Source organism: Podarcis gaigeae (genome assembly GCF_964106915.1).
Source record: "Podarcis gaigeae genome assembly, chromosome: 10".
Lineage (NCBI taxonomy): Eukaryota > Metazoa > Chordata > Lepidosauria > Squamata > Lacertidae > Podarcis > Podarcis gaigeae.
Window position 1 is genome coordinate 1,654,242 of NC_139686.1, and position 20,815 is coordinate 1,675,056.

At 47.3% G+C, this 20,815-nt stretch overlaps 3 protein-coding genes and 2 long non-coding RNA genes across 6 annotated transcripts in view; 3 read left to right on the forward strand and 2 right to left on the reverse strand.

The window, feature by feature from the left end:
* Positions 1-20,815, reverse strand: part of LOC310826297 — a 153,036-nt gene that overhangs the window by 118,516 nt on the left and 13,705 nt on the right. The window lies entirely within an intron of this gene.
* The window catches only part of LOC310826028 (uncharacterized protein), an 84,184-nt gene that overhangs the window by 49,759 nt on the left and 13,610 nt on the right, over positions 1-20,815 (forward strand). The window contains exon 1 of one of the 2 annotated variants that reach the window (XM_083700482.1): positions 11,777-11,885. The exons of the other annotated variant lie outside the window; for it this stretch is intronic. The gene's annotated coding sequence lies outside the window, so the exon portion shown is untranslated. Of the gene's footprint in view, positions 1-11,776; positions 11,886-20,815 lie in introns of those variants that run through there. 2 annotated transcript variants of the gene reach the window in all.
* The window catches only part of LOC310826366, a 33,401-nt gene that overhangs the window by 10,467 nt on the left and 2,119 nt on the right, over positions 1-20,815 (reverse strand). The window lies entirely within an intron of this gene.
* On the forward strand, positions 20-19,957 carry LOC310825814 (uncharacterized protein; the record flags this gene model as incomplete). The annotated part of the gene is made up of 2 exons (XM_083699635.1): positions 20-240; positions 18,841-19,957. The coding sequence occupies exon 2, from the start codon at positions 18,983-18,985 to the stop codon at positions 19,955-19,957; it is 975 nt and encodes a 324-aa protein (XP_083555761.1). The 5' UTR covers positions 20-240; positions 18,841-18,982.
* On the forward strand, positions 5,443-20,252 carry LOC310826155 (uncharacterized protein). Its single transcript, XM_083700838.1, has 2 exons — positions 5,443-6,584; positions 20,052-20,252. The coding sequence occupies exon 1, from the start codon at positions 5,478-5,480 to the stop codon at positions 6,477-6,479; it is 1,002 nt and encodes a 333-aa protein (XP_083556964.1). The 5' UTR covers positions 5,443-5,477; the 3' UTR covers positions 6,480-6,584; positions 20,052-20,252.

Below are 20,815 nucleotides of genomic sequence, written 5' to 3' on the forward strand. Positions count from 1 at the left end.
GCACCCATTTCTTCTCCTCCTCCTCCAATCCGGCTTCTGTTTCCGGAATGAGGGGAGAGAGCCCCCCTCCCAAACTGCCTGCTTTTCCCGCAAGTGGAGCTTCTACTCCGAATTGCTGCTCTGCGCCGTAGCTCGGGGGGGGGGGCGCTTTGGAAAGGAAAGGCGGGGCGTCATGGGAGGGAACCCCCCCCCCGCCCGTGGATGTTGCAGGAAAGGAGAATCGGGAGCGAGGACAAAGAGGTAGAGGGATCGCGGGGGAAGGAGGGGGGAGAAAAGGACCCAGAGACCCCCGCCAGCTCCCCAGAAGGGGAGGGCCTGGATCCCTGCACGTGTGCTGCGAAGGGGGTTTTCCTTGGCCCCTTAGGCGCCTTGGCAGCGGCGGACATGGGGAACCTACGCAGGGTGTCCCCACGAGGACCCCCTTGCCCCGTTTCCCCCGCACAGGCATCCCTGGGGCCCTGTAGGCTCCGCACGGATAAAGGCGGACCATGAAAGGGTTAACGGGCGTGAGGGACGTCTGGATAGAGACCCCCGTCCCTAATCTGCGCGTCTTGGGGTGGCCCCTCAGAATGGAAAGATGGGGGTGAGGAGTGAGCCGCGCCAAGGGGGGCTCTGCGTGCAGGGGAGACTCTGGGACAGGAATCGGCCACCCCTGCAACCAGAGGGATCCCTGGAAAGTGGGGGGTCGTGTCCCCCCACCCCTTCCTTCCTGCAACCTCCATCCTCTTCCCACCCCATGAGCCCCCATAAGCCCCTGCCCTGTCCAGGAAGAGAGGAGGGGAGAGGGCTTCTCAGAAGGATATCTTCGTTTCCGCAATCCCACCCAGGAAGCAGCCAGAAACCTTTTCCTCTCTCTCTCTCAGGCTTCCATCTTTAAGTTTCTCTTCCACTGCCTGGTTCCAGTACAAAGAAAAGACAGTAAAACATCAGACATTAAAAACCTCCTGAAACAGGGCTGCCTTCAGCTGTCTTCTAAATTTATTACTGAAGAAGCATAACAGGATCCAAAAAATAGCCCTGGACACAGAATTGACCTGTGCCTCCATGGTCAGCTGTGAGTCCAAAATGACCCCTAGGCTGCACACCTGGTTATTTAGGGGCACAGTTACCCCATCAGGACCAGGGGGTCCCCCACACCTGCCCACCGCCTGTTCCCCAGGGACAGTACTTCTGTCTTGTCAGGATTCAAGCTCAATCTGTTAGCCACCATCCATCTTCAAACCACCTCCAGGCACCAACACAGGGCATTCACCACCTTCACTGGTTCCGATTTAAATGACAAGAAGAGCTGGGTATCACCCGCATAATGGTGAAACCCAGCCCAAACCCCCTGATGATCTCTCCCAGCAGCTTCATACAGATATTAAATAGCTTCATATAGACATTGAAAAGCATGATATTAAGCAGCTTTCCCCTCAGACTCTAGCACATCGGAGATCATCAACGAGCACAACCAGGGCAGTTTCTGTTGCATGATGAGGCCTGAATCCCGATTGGAAGGATCAGGGTGGCAGAAGCTTTCCCTTTCCTGCACCCCCAAAAGCTCCAGGCACAAGACTTTCATTAGCTTTGAAGGGGCCATCCAATACTTGGTGGTCTTTTCTTCAAAAGACAAATATTCTGAATACTTTTTAATTGATGTATGATGTAAATAGCGCTTCTGTTTTCCTTGTTCCACATCGGAGAGACTTTAATACACAGATCTGAGCTCATCTCTCTGCCTGAAACTGCTGTGTTAGCAGCACTGCCTGGGCAGTGTGTTTGGGGGTCCTGGGCTGCCTAGACAAAAAGACCCCCTTCTCACCCTGGCTTATATGGTCCCAAGGAAAGCAGAGCAGTACGTTAGGCACCAGCTTGGCTGCAGGAGTTGAATGAAGAAGGTGTGCAGGACACCATCCAACCGTCTTAGAGAGTCCACTCTGGATTTGTGTGGGTTTCCCTCCATAGCCTTTTCTTCTCCTGAATATAACTCACGAGGCAGCAAAGTATTACAACCAGAGTTTTCCTTCTCAATGGGCTTTCTTCCCTGGTTGATCAGCCCCATCTGCCCTTCACTTTCCTCTGTAGCATGGGCAGAATCTACCTTCTTGACTGTGGGATTCACTGTTCTTCTCATCCTCGCCATCCACCAGGTCCTTTCTTCACCTGCAGCAGAATTCCCTAATACACCAAGGATTTGAGACCCAGCAGCTATCCTCACCTGGTTTTGCCAGCCGGTTGATAGCTTCTGGAAGCCACAGATGAGAGCTGAGTGTAGGGTGGGGACCAATGGTGGATAAATTACCCCATAAGGTGCATGACATTTCCCCCACCAAAGGAACTACCACTCCCCTAACACCCCATGACATCGTATGATTATGATATTTAAGACAGAACAGGAACAAATTCATGTCCCCAGAAATAACACAACCTCAGTCCATTAGTGAATCAATACTACATTTTCAAGGTACTACATATTCCACTAAGTACAGTTTATCTATTTGCCTTGAATATCCTGCTTTTCAGTGTCATTTTAGGATAGTCCTGCATCTGAAAACAAGCACGAGATCAGACAGCACACCATTCTTTTAAAAAATCAAGCTGCTTTATGAACATTGATTGAGGATTTTGAAAGTTGCTCATTAATTACTATCATTTGACATTGCAACTTCACTTCCTAAAAACTGGGAACATGGGTAGGAGGTGAGGAAATGTAGGAGACGTTGAAATAGGAGGAGCTAATGGAGCTTGATGTGTTCTCTTTCCCTTAATTCTCTACCTTGAAACCCAAACAGGATTTCCTTTCTTCCCACTCTGAAGAAGGAGATGGAGAAGACAGACAGAACTCTAGGGGATGGGTCATCTCTCCCCCCCCCCATTAGGAATAGAAATTAAAATGTGTGAAATGCGGAATATGCTTCATTGAATGAACACACATAGTTCACATCAACGACCTCCAACAGGGGAGAAACCATTTAGCGGTATGGAGTTTGGGAAAAGTTTCACCGGTAGTGGAAAACTTAGAACATATCAGCGGACTCACAAGGGCAAGAAAGGATTCCAATGCAGGGAGTGTGGGAAGAACTTCAGTCAAAATGGACACTTAAGTTTACATCAACAGATTCTCACGGGGGGAAAACCTTTTAAATGTCTGGAGTGCGGAAATAGCTTCAGTCAGAATGGAGACCTTAAATTACACCAGTGGATTCACACAGGGGAGAAACCATATGAATGTTTGGAGTGTGGAAAGAGCTTCAGTTTCAATGCAACCCTTAGAAGACATCAACGGACTCACACAGGGGAGAAACCATTTAGATGCATGGAGTGCGGAAAGAGCTTTAGTGATAATGGAAGCCTTAGAACACATCAACGGACTCACACGGGGAGAAACCATTTAAATGCATGGAGTGCGGAAAGAGCTTCAATCGGAGTGGACAGCTCAATAAACACCATTGGACTCACACAGGAGAAAAACCATTTGAATGTATGGAGTGTGGAAGGAGCTTCAGTTTCAATGGAAACCTTAGAACACATCAACAGACTCACACAGGGGAGAAACCATTTAAATGCATGCAGTGTGGAAAGAGCTTCAGTCAGAGTGGACACCTCAAAGTACATCAACAGGACTTCCGGGATAGCGCGAACGAGTAATGGCGGATTCCCTCCGAGCTCCGGAGGGAATCGGCTCCGTCGAGGACGGGTCTTGCCGTGCCGGCGACACGGGGACCCTTAAAAACCGCAGGCGCGGAAGCCTGCGGACCTGGTAACTCGGTGGGCACCTTAAGCGCCCTCCCCGACCCGCGAAGAGCCTTTTTAAAGGCTACGGAGTGGACTGGAGAGTGGCGCGGTGCTGAGAGTTCATCGCTACCTCGGCGGAGCGAAGCCGCGAGCCATTGCCGGAGAGCGCTGTCTTTCTTCCTGAAATTTGGACTGAAATAAGCAACCCGTGAGTAAAATGAAATTTCGGCACTAAAGTTTTCATCCTTGAATTCGAGTACGATCGGGGGACGTGTTAAAAAGGAAGTCCACACTCCCCCCCCCCACCAAAAGTTTTAAAGCAAGGAGAGGAGTATTAAGGCGGAAAGACTTTGGTGTTTAAACATATAACTTTTACGAATTGGACTAAGAAGTTACTGTGCTGGAGAGAAGGAGAGAGAAATTTCAGAAGTTTTCCTTGCCTGGCTAACCCCCCACCTTTTTGGGATCCCGGGAGTGCCCTGCGTGTGAGCCCGAGGAAAGGAATAAAGAGTTTGACAGCTGTCAAAAGAGCTGTCAAACGGCTGGCCAAGGCCTGGAACTGTGTAACAAATATCTTTTTGGATTAAAAGTGTCACAACTAAACTGAATTGACTGGAAACAAAGTAATCTTGATTAATAAAGTAACAGACTGTTGGAAAAGAATCATGATGGAAATCCCCCTGGAGGAAACTAAAGACATTGCAATGGCTGCTGAAGGAAAATTACTGGCAGAGATACAGAAAATGTTTTCTTTTGTGGGAATTCTACAAGAGCAGAGTATGGCTATGAGTGAACAGCTGGTGACCTTCAATCTTAAACTAAACAACTCTGTTGATGGCAGTAAGCGAATGGAAAAAAACTTTGCAGCTGCAGAAGAAGAGATAATTTTGGAACTGGGGGAAAAAGAAGAAGAAGGAGAAGAGGAAACCCAGGTGGAGAGCATCAATCCAGAGCCTGTAACCTTTGGGAACAAAGGAAATAAAGAAGATGACCAGTGGACTACAAATCTGCAAAAGGAGAGAAAGATAAAAGAAGAAACCCCTGCAATAATTGGAATAATGGACTATAAAAGAGTAAATAAGTATGATGGGGACTTCTTCTTTAGACTGGAGCATGGGAGATCGGTGGATCCTGGGCAGAAATTGTTTTTGACTGATTTGGAAGGAGGAAAATATGAGGGGCTTGTGACAGAACTTCCTCGAGAAGAAGGCCAACAAAAAGGACTACCAACAAAACTGGTGGAGAGAGACTAACTGGGGCTTAAGGGCCTCCGATGTGAGGAATCCGGGCTAAACTGTTTTTTTCTTTTGAGGACATTGGTCTGGGAAGGGACAGGAACCGGGCCAGGGGGGGGGAGGGGAGAATAGAGTAATAAGATCTGAGATTTTGAATTGAAATATTATGATTTTTGGTTAAATACAAAAAGGGAGGAATTCGTGGGAGAGAATTTGGGCCGACCTTAGAAAAAGGATTAAATGTGTAAAATTGGATAAGTAAAACCGGATCAAGTAAAAATGACAAATTGTAAGAAAAGATAGGAACTGTATTTAAGAGATGAGAAGAAATAACTTGCTGAGATAATTAACGAAATTGGAAGGTGGGAAGGGGTGTGTGGGGAAGTCAATGAAAGAAGGTAATGAAAATAAGGGTATGAAATTTGAGATGTTTTGTTTGTTTTTCTTTAAAATTCAATAAAAATTTATTAAAAAAAAATCAAAGTACATCAACAGACTCACACAGGGCAGAAACCATTTAAATGCATGATTTGCGGAAGGAGCTTCAGTTTCAATGCAACCCTTAAAAGACATCAATGGATTCACACAGGGGAGAAACCATTTAAATGCATGGAGTGCGGAAAGAGCTTTAGTGATAATGGAACACTTAGAAGACATCAACGGACTCACACAGGGGAGAAACCATATAAATGTATGGAGTGTGGAAAGAGCTTCAGTCACAGTGGACACCTCAATATACATCAACGGACTCACACAGGGGAGAAACCATTTAAATGCATGGAGTGTGGAAAGAGCTTCAGTCACAGTGGACACCTCAATATACATCAACGGACTCACACAGGGGAGAAACCATTTATATGTATGGAGTGTGGTAAGAGCTTTAGTGATAATGGAAACCTTAGAAGACATAAACGGACTCACACAGGTGAGAAACCATTTAAATGTTTGGAGTGCGGAAAGAGCTTTAGTGACAATGGTAAACTTAGAACACATCAACAGACTCACACAGGAGAGAAACCGTTTAAATGCCTGGAGTGTGGAAAAAGCTTCAAGCGGGGTGGACAGCTCAATAAACACCATTGGACTCACACAGGAGAAAAACCATTTGAATGTATGGAGTGTGGAAGGAGCTTCAGTTTCAATGGAAACCTTAGAAGACATCAACAGACTCACACAGGGGAGAAACCATATAAATGTACGGAGTGTGGAAAGAGCTTCAGTCAGAGTGGACACCTCAATGTACATAAACAGACTCACACAGGGCAGAAACCATTTAAATGCTTGAAGTGCGGAAGGAGCTTCAATTTCAATGCAACCCTTAGAAGACATCAACGGACTCACACAGGGGAGAAAACATTTAAATGCATGGAGTGCGGAAAGAGCTTTAGTGATAATGGAACACTTAGAACACATCAACGGACTCACACAGGAGAGAAACCATTTAAATGTTTGGAGTGTGGAAAGAGATTCAGTCAGAATGGAAACCTTAGAAAACATCAGCAGACACACAGTGGAGAAACTGTTTAAATGTATGGAGTGTGGAAGGAGCTTCAGTCAGAGTGGAACCCTTGATTTATGTCAACAAACTCACACAAAACACAAACCTTAGAAATATCAGGAACGTAGATAGAGGTTCAGACCTAGTGGAAGTTTTAAATCAACAGACTCACGGACAGGAAGAACTTTAGGAGTTGTAACCCTTGTTGTTGTTTAGTTGTGTCTGCCTCTTTTTGACCCCTGGACCAGAGCACGCCAGGCACTCCTGTCTTCCACTGACTCCCGCAGTTTGGTCAGGCTCATGTTTGTAGCTTCGAGAACACTGTTCAACCATCTCGTCCTCTGTCGTCCCCTTCTCCTTGTGCCCTCTATCTTTCCCAACATCAGGGTCTTTTCCAGGGAGTCTTCTCTTCTCATGAGGTGGCCAAAGTATTGAAACCCTACAAACCATCAACAAACTCAGAGAGGAGACGCTGTTTAAATGAAAAGATTGCAAAAAGTGCTTTATTTACAAAGGAGTGTTTAAGGAACATCCAGGGACTCTCACATGGTGAACCCATTTAGATGTATGGAGTGTTGGATGTCTTCCTCTCAGAGTCCACTCTTTTCTTCACGGAAATGAACTCAGGAGGAAATCAGTCTTTAATACATGTTGTGTATGTGAAGTTCTGGTACTTATGTGTAAAACTGCATAGTAATGAAATATAGAAGGCAATGTCAAACAATGTGATTCTAATCTAAGATGTAAAGTACCTTTCAATAGAGAAGGGGAGAGGGTTTATCTGGATTGCTGGGCAATATAATGTCCCATACTGGTTTCTAGACCACATTGTGATAACCTTTCAAAAACAATTGATATGGCAACACACCAAGAATCACAGTGTGTGTTTCTGTGATGCCCATTTGCCTGGAAGCAGCCGGCAGAAAGCTTTTATTCGTGAAGCCCCTGCAGATGCCGAGTTCCTGACTTCCCTCCCAGAAGACAGGAAGCGAAAGACACACCTCCATTGCTCTGGGTCGTTCCACCCTCTTTCCTCCCTTGCTCCCTTCTGCCGGTTTGTGTGCCTGACTTAGATATCCTGTGTGCTGTATTTTTTTACGGCTGAAACTGGATTTGCTCTCAGAAGCAAAGTTTTGTGCCTCACTGGGGACCCACTGAGAACTGTATGCTTTGAATGCTCAGTAAACTATACCTGAAGAACTCCTGCTGCCTCTGTGTGTGGTTTTTGACCTCAGTGTGGGACTTGCTCTACACGTGGCCCCTACTCTCCTCCTCCCCTGGAGTTGCTTTACTCAAGCATGCAAGACGGGTGCATCTGTGTGCACTCAAAAGCAAATAAAGTAGGACTCGCCTTTCTATGAGAGTACAGTGGTACCTTGGGTTACAGACGCTTCAGGTTACAGACACTTCAGGTTACAGACTCTGCTAACCCAGAAATAGTACTTTGGGTTAAGAACTTTGCTTCAGGGTGAGAACAGAAATCGCGCGGCGGCAGCAGGAGGCCCCATTAGCTAAAGTGGTGCTTCAGGTTAAGAACAGTTTAAGGTTAAGAATGGACTTCCGGAAGGAATTAAGTTCTTAACCTGAGGTACCACTGTAATGTGTTTTCAACTGTTTTTATTGGTTTTTTAAATTTTGTAATCTGCTCTAGGAGATTCGGATTACAGACAGGGAACTGACAGTAATGATGATGATGATAATGATGATGTTACATTGCGTAACGCTCCCCCTCCCCAGTCATGAATACTTGAGGGCACTCCTGGGTCCATCATGGTCGCTTGAGGCCCATGTCCAACTCAGGCTAGTTCCCCACCCCACAGACCTTTCGGGACAGAGAGGACATGGCCCTGGTCCTCCCTGCTCTGCACCAGATGGGATGGTGGCAACGCTCTCTGTGTGGAACTGCCTTGAAGGCGACTCGGGAACTGGCCCAAAACGCAGCAGCCAGATGATTGGCTGGGCTGCCTCTCTTTATGAATGGCATTTCTCTCCCACCTCTTTGTCCAAGGAGATCAAGGCAGCATCCATGGGTCTACCCCTCCCCACTGAGTCCCCCCACAACAAACACATTGGATTCCTGTTTTAAAACAGTTGCACTGGTTGTTTCCATTCCAGCAGGACCTCTCCTGCTCTGGGTGCCTTGTGAGACCTCCAGTGGTGCTTTCATGGAACTATAGAGGTGGATGACACCCCAAGAATCATCTAGTCCAACCCCAGCAATCTCAGAGGCCACGCTTGCATATGGAGGAACTAAGTGTTAGAATATTTCCGTTCCACCTTAAGGGACAGGCATGACTGTTGTGTGTCACATGCCTGTTTACACTCCAGCACAGCTTGCTGGGATCTTCTGTTTGTGTACAGTGGTACCTCAGGTTACAGAGGCTTCAGGTTACAGACAGCGCTAACCCAGAAATATTACCTCGGGTTAAGTACTTTGCTTCAGGATGAGAACAGAAATCGTGCTCCGGCGGCATGGCAGCAGCAGGAGGCCTCAATAGCTAAAGTGGTGCTTCAGGTTAAGAACAGTTTCAGGTTAAGTGTGGACCTCCAGAACGAATTAAGTACTTAACCTGAGGTACCACTGTATAGCTTTTGCTTTTGCTGTCTTGCTTTGGACATGAAGGAGAGCAGACATGATTCCTTTCTCCTGATGTATGTTGAATAAACTGCTTGTAAATCTGCTCACATATGCCTCTCCAGCCACTTCTGCTGTGTGTTTACTCTGTTGAGTGTGCGTGCCCAGCTTTTGAAGACTGCTGAAGCTCGGGTCGCTGATCCAAGGACTGGAGATCGCCCAGCACACGGACTCCTTGGCTGAATCCCAACATTAAGCACTGGAGGAAAAAAGGAGGCCTGCAGGATCAGACCATAGGGCTGCTTCCTATGCGGGAGACAAAGCAGAGGATTCCCCCATCGCCCTGTCCTCCTCCTCCTCCACGGATTGGCCCCCTCCTCTTTTAACACCACCTTGATTGGTGGCCTCTGCCTCTTGTGGGAGGGAGTTCCACAGGTTTTACTCTGCCCTGCAAGAGGAAGCGCTTTCTCTTCTCTGCTCTCCTTCTTTCCTCCCTCCCTCCTTCCTTCCCTCCTTCCTTCCTTGCACCGGTGAGGTTTTAGGTAACGAATGTCCGAGTGTTTCCATCCGCGGACAACCTCTGTTATACAAGGGGACTGATCCATACATCTGAATGGGGTTTCTCTGCATGCATTTCCCCGCTCCTGGATCCAAGGGGCCAGCAGCGCATCCATGCAGAGCTGCTGCCCTCCTGCGACCCTCCGCGCCCTGACTTGCCCCCCCCCTCCCCATGGGCCCTATGCTGGGAGAGAGGAGACTCCCCGGATGCCAGCAGGCGCCCCCAGGCAGCCTCTGCAGAGCCGAACCAACGGGACCCCCACACGCCCGACTTCTTGCATGAAAGGGAGGGGTTGGGCTTTCGCTCTGGAGGACCTGCCCCCCCCCCGTCTTACTTTCCTCTCTAGGAATCTAGCTCGTTTCCGTTTAACCCTTGGCAAGCCGAGCGCACCCAACTCACGCCTCTCCCTCTTCCGAGAACCGGAGCATCGCGCACCAATGGCATCCCGAGAAGGCGGAGGAGGAGAGGTTTATGGATTACTTCCGGAAAGGGATACATTCACTTTTGGACAGCAGCTGAAAGGCCCCCTAACAGCTGGCCCCTGAACACGGGTCCTAAGAAAACTTCACTGGCTCCCAGTCCGCTTCCGAGCACCATTCAAAGTGTTGGTGCTGACCTTGAAAGTCCTACGCCTGAAAGCAGCTCTGTATCGAGAAACTTTTAATATTTCATGTTGGGTTATGTTTTCTTCTATTCTTTGGGAAGCTGCCCAGAGTGGCTGGAGCAATCCAGTCTGATGGGTGGGGTACAAAAAACATGTTGCTGTTGTTGTTAGACACCCAGCTTTTGACAGCTAGCTAGGCAGGGATTAAGGGCTGCTTCGTTCTGTGCTTTTGGGCTCCTATGTGGGCTTATGCTTTTGGTGCTTGTGGATCTCATGGGATTTAATGTATTGCCATTATAAATGCACGGGGATAAGTGTATTTACACAGACACATTTCCGCAAAAGGACCCAAACTCCGGCATGTAGTCGCAGGTGATACAATAGGAGCCTTTCTTCAAATGGCCTTTGCAACACAACTCACTGGGTGGTAACAAAGTAGACACATTTGCCTCTTTCCAACGGATGCTTTCGCTTAGCCCCGTTTCCTCAATGAACCCACCCATTTCTTGATGAAATGTAACTTCTGCCAGGAAAACCTGAGCTGAAAGAGTAAGGAGAGCAAAACAGCAGCCCTGTCTGACCCCAGTCAGCCTCCAGACTCCCCCAGTCACGTGGCAGGAGATTCTTCCTGAGGCCCCCCCCCCCTCCGTGAGACGGGTATAACATCATGGATGATCCAGTGATGATCCACATGATCCAAGCAGGCTGGTCCAAAGAGCAGATCTCTAGGCCTGAATGAAACGGGTCTGCCATGATGGATTCTGGAGTCAAGAAATCCGCCCTTTCCAGTGATCTCTCAGGCTGGCCGGGAAAAGGCAGGGAGCAGGAATCCTCAGGCATCCCGACGGACAGACAGACTTGTCACGTTGCCAAAACACGAACTCGGAGTCTGATCTGATTTCAACTCATTTTGTGACGCAGCCGGGGATGTTTTTGGGGTGCTCTCTCTGTGACGGGGGGGCTACTATCTGAGGGTGTAGAAATTGCAACGCGCTTTAGTTCTGGGCTGCTTCACTCCTGGCATGGGGTGGGGGGGAGCTCTGCGCGCAAACAGATCAACAGCTGGCCTTGCTTTCTTCCTGGCCTCATTGTGTCACCTCTGACGGAGACACAAGGGAGGACTTCTACCTGGGTGTCGGGGCCCCATTTTCTCCGTAACACAGGAGTCACAGAGTCCAACCCGCTGCTCAATGTGCACCAATACCTAAAACATGGAATGGATCTAAGATCATGGCGTGGGGGGCGGGAGGGAAGGATTTTGCAATGTAAACATTGTGGGGGGGGGGACACCGCATTTTGCAAATGGATTGCCGGGATCACCCCTTTCCCTCTTTCCTCATCCCCTGAGCGAAGAAGGGAGGGGGGAAACCTTCCTCCCCCCCAATTCCTCCCTTCCCGGTACATCCTCCACCTCCTCTCACCCCGCGCCCACAGCCCCAAATCCCTCTACAATGCGCTGCACCTCTTCCTCCTCCTCTCCTCCTCCTCCGACTTTTGTTTCCGGAATGAGCGGATAGAGCCCCCCTCCCAAACTCCCTGCTTCGCCCGCAAGTGGAGCTTCTACGCCGGATTGCTGCTCTGAGCGTAGCTCTAGGGGAGCGCGCTTTCGGAAAGGGGATGAGGATGCGAAGAGGAGGGTCCCCGCCCCCCGTGGATGTTGCAGGAAAGAAATGAGAATCGAGAGCGAGGACAAAGAGGTAAAGGGATCGCGGGGGGCGGAGAGGGGGGGAAAGGACCCAGAGACCCTCGCCAGCTCCCCAGAGCGCCTTTCGTGGACCCCATGGGAAGGGCCTGCATCCCTGAACGTGTGCTGCGAAGGGGGCTTTCCTTGGCCCCTTAGGCGCCTTGGCAGCGGCGGACATGGGGAACCTACGCAGGGTGCCCCCACGAGGAACCCCTTGCCCCGTTTCCCCCGCGTAGGCATCCCTGGGGCCCTGTGGGCTCCGCACGGATAAAGGCGGACCATGAAAGGGTTAACGGGCATGAGGGACGCCTGGATAGAGACCCCCCCTGTCCCTAAATTGTGCATCTTGCAGTGGCCCCTCAGGATGGAAAGATGGGGGATGAGGGCTGAGGCGCGCCAAGGGGGGCCTCTGGGTTCAGGGGAGACTCTGGGACAGACGGAGGGAGTCGAGGAAGTGGGGAGGGGAGCATCCCTGGGGCAGGGAAGGGCAGCATTGGGGGGGGGGGGGAGATCGGAAACCAGTCTTTGGGGAGACTTCTCCATGGTGGCGCCTGCGGGGATTTTCTGGAGGGGCCGCCTGGCTTCTCCCTCCCACCCAGGAATCGGCCACCCACGCAACCAGAGGGATGCCTGGAAAGTGAGGGGTCGTGTCCCCCCACCCCTTCCTTCCTGCAAGCTCCATCCTCTTCCCACCCCATGAGCCCCCATAAGCCCCTGCCCTGTCCAGGAAGAGGGGAGGGGAGAGGGCTTCTCAGAAGCAGCTCTGCGTTTCCACAGTCCCACCCAGGAAGCAGCCAGAAACCTTTTCCTCTCTCTCAGGCCTCCATCTTTATGTTTCTCTTCCACTGCCTGGTTCCAGTACAAATAAAAGACAGTAAAACATCAGACATTAAAGACCTCCCGATAGAGGGTTGCCTTCAGCTGTCTTCTAAATGTCAGAATGTTGCCCATTTCCTCGCCCTCTGCCTGCTTCCCTGTAACTTCGCTTCTCGTGGGGGGGGGGGGGGAATCAGCAGAAGACCTTCGAAGGACCACCTCCCTGTCCAGACTGAGAGATTTGGGGGGAGATGCTCCTTCAGGTCTACAGGGCCGAGGCTGTTGCAGATCTTGCTGCTCCATAACAATCTCATTCAGCAAATAAATTTATTACTGAAGGCAAAGAAGCATAACAGGATCCAAAAAATAGCAAAAACTTAACTTATGTAAAACCCTAACTTAGCATACCAAAACTGCACTCAACTAAGAATCACACAAGCTGAGTAGAGAAATAGCAGACTAGGAAGTGGGACCAGGCGCCTTTCGGCCTTGTAATTTATATTAAATGTCAGAGTAACCTTGGGACTGGATAACAAGCCTGGCTCACTCCAGTTTAAACCAGCTTCATCTGGTTCCCAAAAACAAGAAAGGTTCTTCATAACCTCATCGCAACTTATCCCACCACCAGCTCTCAGCAGAAAGGAAACTGCCGAGTTTCAGGAAGCCTGCATTAGATCAATACTTTTTTTGCCTGGAAAATGCAACCATGACACTTTAAAGGTCAGCACCAACAGTGTGAAATGTGCTTGAAAATCTGCTTGGAGCCAGGTAAGATCCTTTAGAGGAAGTGATATGTGGTCTCGGCGCTGCTCCCATGCAGTTGCAGTTTTGGGTCACCTTCAAAGGGAGTCCCATCTAGACCACATAGCAGTAGACCAAGCTGGAAATAACCAGAGCATGCACCACTCTGGTGAGACAGTGTGCGGGGAAGGAGGGTCTCAGCCTGCATTCCAGATGAAGATGCTAGACAGCTGCCCTGGACACAGAATTGAGCTGCGCCTCCATGGTCAGCTGTGAGTCCAAAATGATCCCTAGGCTGCACACCTGGTTATTTAGGGGCACAGTTACCCCATCAGGACCAGGGGGTCCCCCACACCTGCCCACCCCTTGTTCCCCAGGGACAGTACCTCTGTCTTGTCAGGATTCAAGCTCAATCTGTTAGGCACCATCCATCCTCAAACCACCTCCAGGCACCAACACAGGGCATTCTCTGTCTTCACTGGTTCCAATCTAAAAGAAAGGAAGAGCTGGGTATCATCCACATACGGGTGAAAACCCAGCCAAAAGCCCTGATGATCTCTCCCAGTGGCTTCATATAGATATTAAAATACATGGGGAGAGGACAGAGCCCCAAGGCACCCCACAAGTGAGAGCCCAGGGGTCTGAACACTCATCCCCCAACACCACTTTCTGGACATGGCCCAGGAGGAAGGAGGGGAACCACTGCATAGCAGGGCCCCCAGCTCCCCTAGAGGGTCCAGAAGGATACCATGGTCAGAGGTCTCCAAAGCCGCTGAGAGATCCAGCAGAACCAGGAAACAGCACAACCAGGGCAATTTCAGTCCCACGATGAGGCCTGAATCCCGATTGGAAGGATAATGGTGGCAGAAGCTTTCCTGGTCCTGCACCCCCAAAAGCTCCAGGCACAAGACTTTAATTAGCTTTGAAGGGGCCATCGGATACTTGGTGGTCTTTTCTTCAAAAGACAAATATTCTGAATCCTTTTTAATTGATGTATGATATAAGCAGCAGTTCTGTTTTACATATTCTACATTGGAAAGATTTTGATACACAGGTCTGAGCTCATTTCTCCGCCTGAAACTGCTGTGATAGAAGCATTGTGAGCCTGGACAGTGTGTTTGGGGGTTCAGGGCTGCCTAGACAACAAGACCCCCTTCTCAGCCTGGCTTATATGGTCCCAAGGAAAGCAGAGAAGTGAGTTAAGCACCAGCTTCCTGCAGGAGTTGCTGGAAGGAAGTGTGCAGGGCACCTTCCAAACGCCTTAGAGAGTCCACTCTGGATTTCTGCAGGTTTTCCTCCATAGCCTTTTCTTCTCCTGAAGATAACTCAAGAGGAAGCGAAGGAGTGTACCAAAGTATTACGACCAGAGATTTCCTTCCCAAAGGGTTCCCTTCCCCGGTTGATGAGCTCCATCTGCCCTTCACTTTCCTCTGCAGAATGGGCAGAATCTGCCTTCTTGACTGTGGGATTCACTTTTGTTCTCATCCTCTCCATCCACCAGGGCCTGCCTTCACCTGCAATAGAATTCCCTAATACACCAAGGAATTGAGACCCATCAGGTATCCTCACCTGGTTTTGCCGGCCGGTTGAAGCCGTTCCTGGGATTGTGGCCCCATTTCCATCCTGACAGCTTCTGGAAGCCACAGGTGAGAGCTGAGTGGAGGGTGGGGACCAATGGTGGATAAATTACCCCGTAAGGTGCATGACATTTCCCCCACCAAAGGTACTACCGCTCCCCTAACACCCCATGACATCGTATGATTATGATCTTTAAGACAGAACAGGAATAAATTCATGTCCCCAGAAATAACACAACTTCATTTTAAAAAAATATATTTATTAAAGTTTTAAAAGTTACAAAAGGAAAAGAAAGAGAATTAAACATAACAAAACAATACAATACACTACAAAAAGAAAAATACTACATAAACATAACAAAAACATTTAAGAAAACACATCCAATACTTTCAATATTATCTTTCATTTTCTTGTTTCAGCGACTTCCTCACACCTCCCTTTTTTGTATTCCACTTCAATTAATTGTTTCAGCAAATCCTTTCCATCTTCCTCAATTTTCTGTCCTATAATTTATCTTAATACATTCTAACCTTATTTTCCCCTTTAATCCATTTACAATCTATTGTACTTAATTCTTTATAGCATTTCTGCTAAAGCCATGTAACTTCATTCCAACATATTTCTAACATTCATTAATTTTACAATATTTCTGTAAGTAATCTTTAAATTTCTTCCAATCTTCTTCCACCGACTCTTCTCCTTGGTCTCAGATTCTGCCAGTCATTTCCGCCAATTCCATGTAGTCCATCAACTTCATCTGCCATTCTTCCCGGGTGGATAAATCTTGTGTCTTCCAATACTTTGCGATGAGTATTCTTGTTGCTGTTGTTGCATACATAAAGAAAGTTCTATCCTTCTTTGGCTGACCATGCCCAAGAGAAAGGCCTCTGGTTTCTTCAGAAAGGTATATTCAAATACCTTTTTCATTTCATTATAGATCATCTCCCAGAAAGTCTTAATCCTTGGGCATGTCCACCAAAGGTGAAAGAATGTACCTTCAGTCTCTTTACATTTCCAACATTTATTATTGGGCAAATGATAAATTTTTGCAAGCTTGACTGGTGTCATGTACCACCTGTAAATCATTTTCATTATATTCTCTCTTAAGGCATTACATGCTGTGAACTTCATACCTGTGGTCCATAACTGTTCCCAGTCAGCCATCATAATATTATGTCCAACATCTTGTGCCCATTTAATCATAGCTGATTTCACCGTTTCATCCTGAGTGTTCCATTTCAACAGCAAGTTATACATTCTTGACAAATTCTTAATTTTGGGATCTAACAATTCTATTTCCAAATTTGATTTTTCCACCTGGAAGCCCAGTTTTTTATCCATATTGTATGCCTCCATTATTTGATAGTAATGGAGCCAGTCTCACACTCTATTTTTAATTTTTTTAATTTTTTAACTTTATCTGACGAGATAAATTCATGGCCCAATCTTTTATTACTCAATATCTTCCTATGTAGCCTTATCCCATATGTTTCTTGTAGACAAATCAAATCCAATTGTTCCTTTTTCAATAAATGAAAAACTCTCCTCCTTTTTTCCGGGGAGTTCAGTCCATTCACATTCCAGCTTAATACTTGCAATGCCATGAATGGATTACTCTGATTTTCCTCCAACTGCACCCAATGCTTGCTCTTCTTCTGTTGGTAGTGTTGGTATCACGTTCACTGGGCAGTCCAGTCCAAAGGATAATGTTGCTATGTCCACTATTCCTCTTTTTGGTGATCTTCTGTCCAATGGTTTTTGTTATAGTCCTCTGTCTGGTGATCTTCTGTCCGATGCTCTTGGCTCTTTTCCAAGTTCCTTCTGCACATCTTCTTCGTAGTTATTCAAAAACTTTACTTTGTCTTCTAGTGATCTTATTTTTATTTTCCTTCCTTTGAAACTGAATGTAATGGTTATAAGGGTTGCTCGTGCGTAAGTTGCCGCCACTCCTGGCTAGGTTACCTGGTTGAACCCTTTCTGTCTGGACAGCCCCTTCACTTCGTGGCTGTTTCAGTCGCTGGCAGAATCCGTCAGTGGGCGTTTCTTGAACTTCTTCCAGCAAAGAAGTTCTTTGACGCCAAGTCTCCTCCTACTCTCCCTGCGCGGAAGTCTTCTGCACAGGGAGGGTGTGGGCAGTGGAGCACCCGTGCTCTGTCTGCTGGTCTCCGGTGGAGAGTCCTGGAGCCTCCTCTCCGATTCCCCCATCCGCCCCCCTTCTCCACTGGTGTTACGCTGATTTCCTTCCCCAGCAGATGGGCTGCCTCTCTGCCTGCTGGGACCCTCTCCGGAATCCCTCTGGAGCCTTCCCTCCGCCTCTGGCTCCGATGGCAGGTCCCTGACACTGAAGGATAGACCTTGGGGAAATTCCCACCTGAAAATGATTTTGTTCTTTCTCAGCAGGGCAACCAAATCACCGTAATTGGACCTAAGATCCAAAAGATGTTTCGGGATGTCTTTAAATATTTCCACTCTTGACTGTAGTACTTCCAAAGGCTTCTTGTAATGCCAGCCCAAAATTTTATCTCTCTCTTCTTTAGTTTGGAGGGTGATCAAACAGTCTCTTATTCTATTCTTCTCTTTCTTCCCTCCTCTTCCCAGTCTAAAGGCCCTCACAATTTCAAAGTCCTCCTGCCCCAAGTCCAAGTCCCAAAAATCCGCATGAGAAAATCTATCAAACTATCCTTCTCCAGTTCAGGTAAAGCTCTGATCCTCAAATTCGTCTGTTTTTCCTTAAGCTCAATCATAGAAAGCGTCAACTTGTGGTCCTCAAGTTGCCTCTGTAGGACTGGCACTCTCTCTTTTTCCAGTTGTGTCATTTTACCTTCCACAGCAGCTACTTTTTCCTTGGCTTCCTCTGCGGTCTGCCGTATCAAAGTAGATTCCTGTATCAGTTTCTCAATAGATTCTGTATTAGTATTCACCTTTTGTCCCAAATTATTTAGACTTTCTGTATTTAGATCAATTTTAATAGTTGCAGCATCCACTTTCTTATTAAGCTGTTCCAACGAAGCATTTATCTTACTTAATGCAAGCGCTAAGGCCTCTTCTGATGACATTCCTCTTGGTTTGGGATGTGCTAGTACAGCCGCAGAGGAAGCAGAGGGGCCAGATGCTGAGGCTCTCCTAGTTTGTTGCCAAGTCTTCCCAGACCTTGTTGCTTTTTCTGGGATTGACGAATCTATTTTTCCCTTCCATCTGCCATAACACTTGAGAAATCCAAGGTCAGTCCCACAGTCAGACAGTTTTTATCTTTTCAGCTGGAAAGTCCCTAATCTAGCTCTTGTAGCAGTTACAATAATTTCCTCTAGAGGTAAACAGTTGCTATTTGTATTGATCCATAATGCCCGCCGAATCCCACGTTCACATGCTTCACCTGCCTGTGATTTTTAAAGGGTCTCCGCCTTTGCCGCGGCGGCCAGACCCGATTTCCACAGAGCAAATTCCTCCCATCAGATGAATTCTGCCATTACCGATGGTGCTAACCCGGAGGTCCTCAGAAATAACACAACTTCAGTCCATCAATAAATCAATTCTACATATTCCACTAAGACAGTTTATCTATTTGCTTTTAATATCCTGCTTTTCAGTGTCATTTCCGGATAGTCCTGCATCAGAAGACAGGCACGAGATCAGACAGCACATAATTCTTTAAAAAATCATGCTGCTTTATGAACATTGATTGAGGATTTTGAAATTTGCTCATTCATTACTATCATTTGACATAGCAGCTTCAATTCCTAAAAATTGGGAACATGGGTAGGAGGTGAGGGAATGTAGGAGACATTGAAATAGGAGAAGGTCTAATGGAGCTTGATGTGTTCTCTTTCCTTTAGTTCTCTTCCTTGAAACCAAAACAGGATTCCCTTTCCTCCCACTCTGAAGAAGGAGATGGAGAAGAGAGTCAAAACTCCAGGGAATGTGGCACCTTTCGTTTCATTAGGAATAGAAATTAAAATGCGGAATGTGCTTCATTGAATGACCACAGATAGTTCACATCAACGACCTCCAACAGGGAAGATACCATTTAAAGGTATGGAGTGCGGAAAGAACTTCAGTCAGAATGGAACCTTTAGAACACATCAACGGACTCACATGGGTGAAAAAACATATAAATGTATGGAGTGTGGAAAGAGCTTCAGTACCAATGGAAACCTTAGAACACATCAACAGATTCACACAGGAAATAAACCATATAAATGTATTGAGTGTGGAAAGAGCTTCAGTCAGAGTGGTCACCTCAATATACATCAAAGGACTCACACAGGGGAGAAACCATTTAAATGTATGGAGTGTGGAAAGAGCTTCAGTTTCAATGGAAAGCTTAGAACACATCAACGGATTCACACAGGGGAGAAACCATATAGATGTATTGAGTGTGGAAAGAGCTTCAGTCAGAGTGGTCACCTCAATATACATCAACGGAGTCACACAGGGGAGAAACCATTTAAATGCCTGGAGTGCGGAAGGAGCTTTAGTGAAAATGCAACCCTTAGAATACATCAACGGACTCACACAGGGGAGAGACCATTTAAATGTAAGGAGTGTGGAAAGAGCTTCAGTTTCAATGCAAACCTTAGAACACATCAACGGATTCACACAGGGGAGAAACCATATAGATGTATTGAGTGTGGAAAGAGCTTCAGTCAGAGTGGTCACCTCAATATACATCAACGGACTCACACAGGGGAGAAACCATATAAATGTATGGAGTGTGGAAAGAGCTTCAATTTCAATGCAAACCTTAGAAGACATCAACGGACTCACACATTGGTGAAACCATATAAATGTATGGAGTGCGGAAAGAGCTTCAGTCAGAGTGGTCACCTCAATACGCATCAACGGACTCACACTGGGGAGAAACCATTTAAATTCATGGAGTGCGGAAGGAGCTTCAGGCAGAATGGATACCTTAGAAAACATCAGCAGACACACAGGGGAGAAATTGTTTAATGACGTATGGTAGGAACTGCAGTCAGCGTGGAATGCTTGATTTAGGTCAACAAATTCACACAAAAGATAAGCAATTTAAATATAAGGAAAGTAGATAGAGCTTCAGTCCTAGTGGAAGTTCTAAATCAACAGACTCATGGACAGGAAGAACTTTAGCAGTGAAACCCTACAAACCATCAACAAACTCAAAGAGGAGAAGCAGTTTAAATGAAAAGATTGCAAAAACTGCTTTATTTACAATAGAGTGTTTAAGGAACATCCAGGGACTTTCCCATGGAAGAACCCATTTAGATGTATGGAGGATGAATCTGGTTTGCTGGTGGTGAGTGAAGATTAGATATTGATATCTGGTCCAATACCGGTTTCTAGAGCACATTTGAAGAACAGCTGATATGGCAATACACCGCGAATTACAGTGTGTGTTTCTGGGATGTGCCTGCAAGCAGCGGCAGAAAGCTTTGCTTCGTGAAGTCCCTGCAGATGCCGAGTTCCTGACTTCCCTCCCAGACGACAGGAAGCGAAACACACACACCCTTTGCCCTGTGTCCTTCCAGCCTCTTTCCTCCCTTGCTCCCTTCTGCCGGTTTGTGTGCCTCACTTAGATATCCTGCATGCTGTATTTTTTTACTTCTGAAACTGGATTTGCTCTCAGGAGCTAAGTTTTGTGCCTCACTGGAGACCCAGTGAGAACTGTATGCTTTGAAAGCTCAGTAAACTATTCCTGAAGAAGTCCCGCTGCCTCTGTGTGTGTTTTTGACCTCAGTGTGGGACTTGCTCTACATGTGGCCCCTTGTGAGATAAGATGGCGCCCGGCACGCTTCTGCTGTGCCGATGGACGTCTGTGCCAATAGAAAAAAC

What these genes read in the sequence shown, in the direction of transcription:
- LOC310826155 (XM_083700838.1), top strand. Translation starts at nt 5,478, where the DNA reads ATGATTTGCGGAAGGAGCTTCAGTTTCAATGCAACCCTTAAAAGACAT.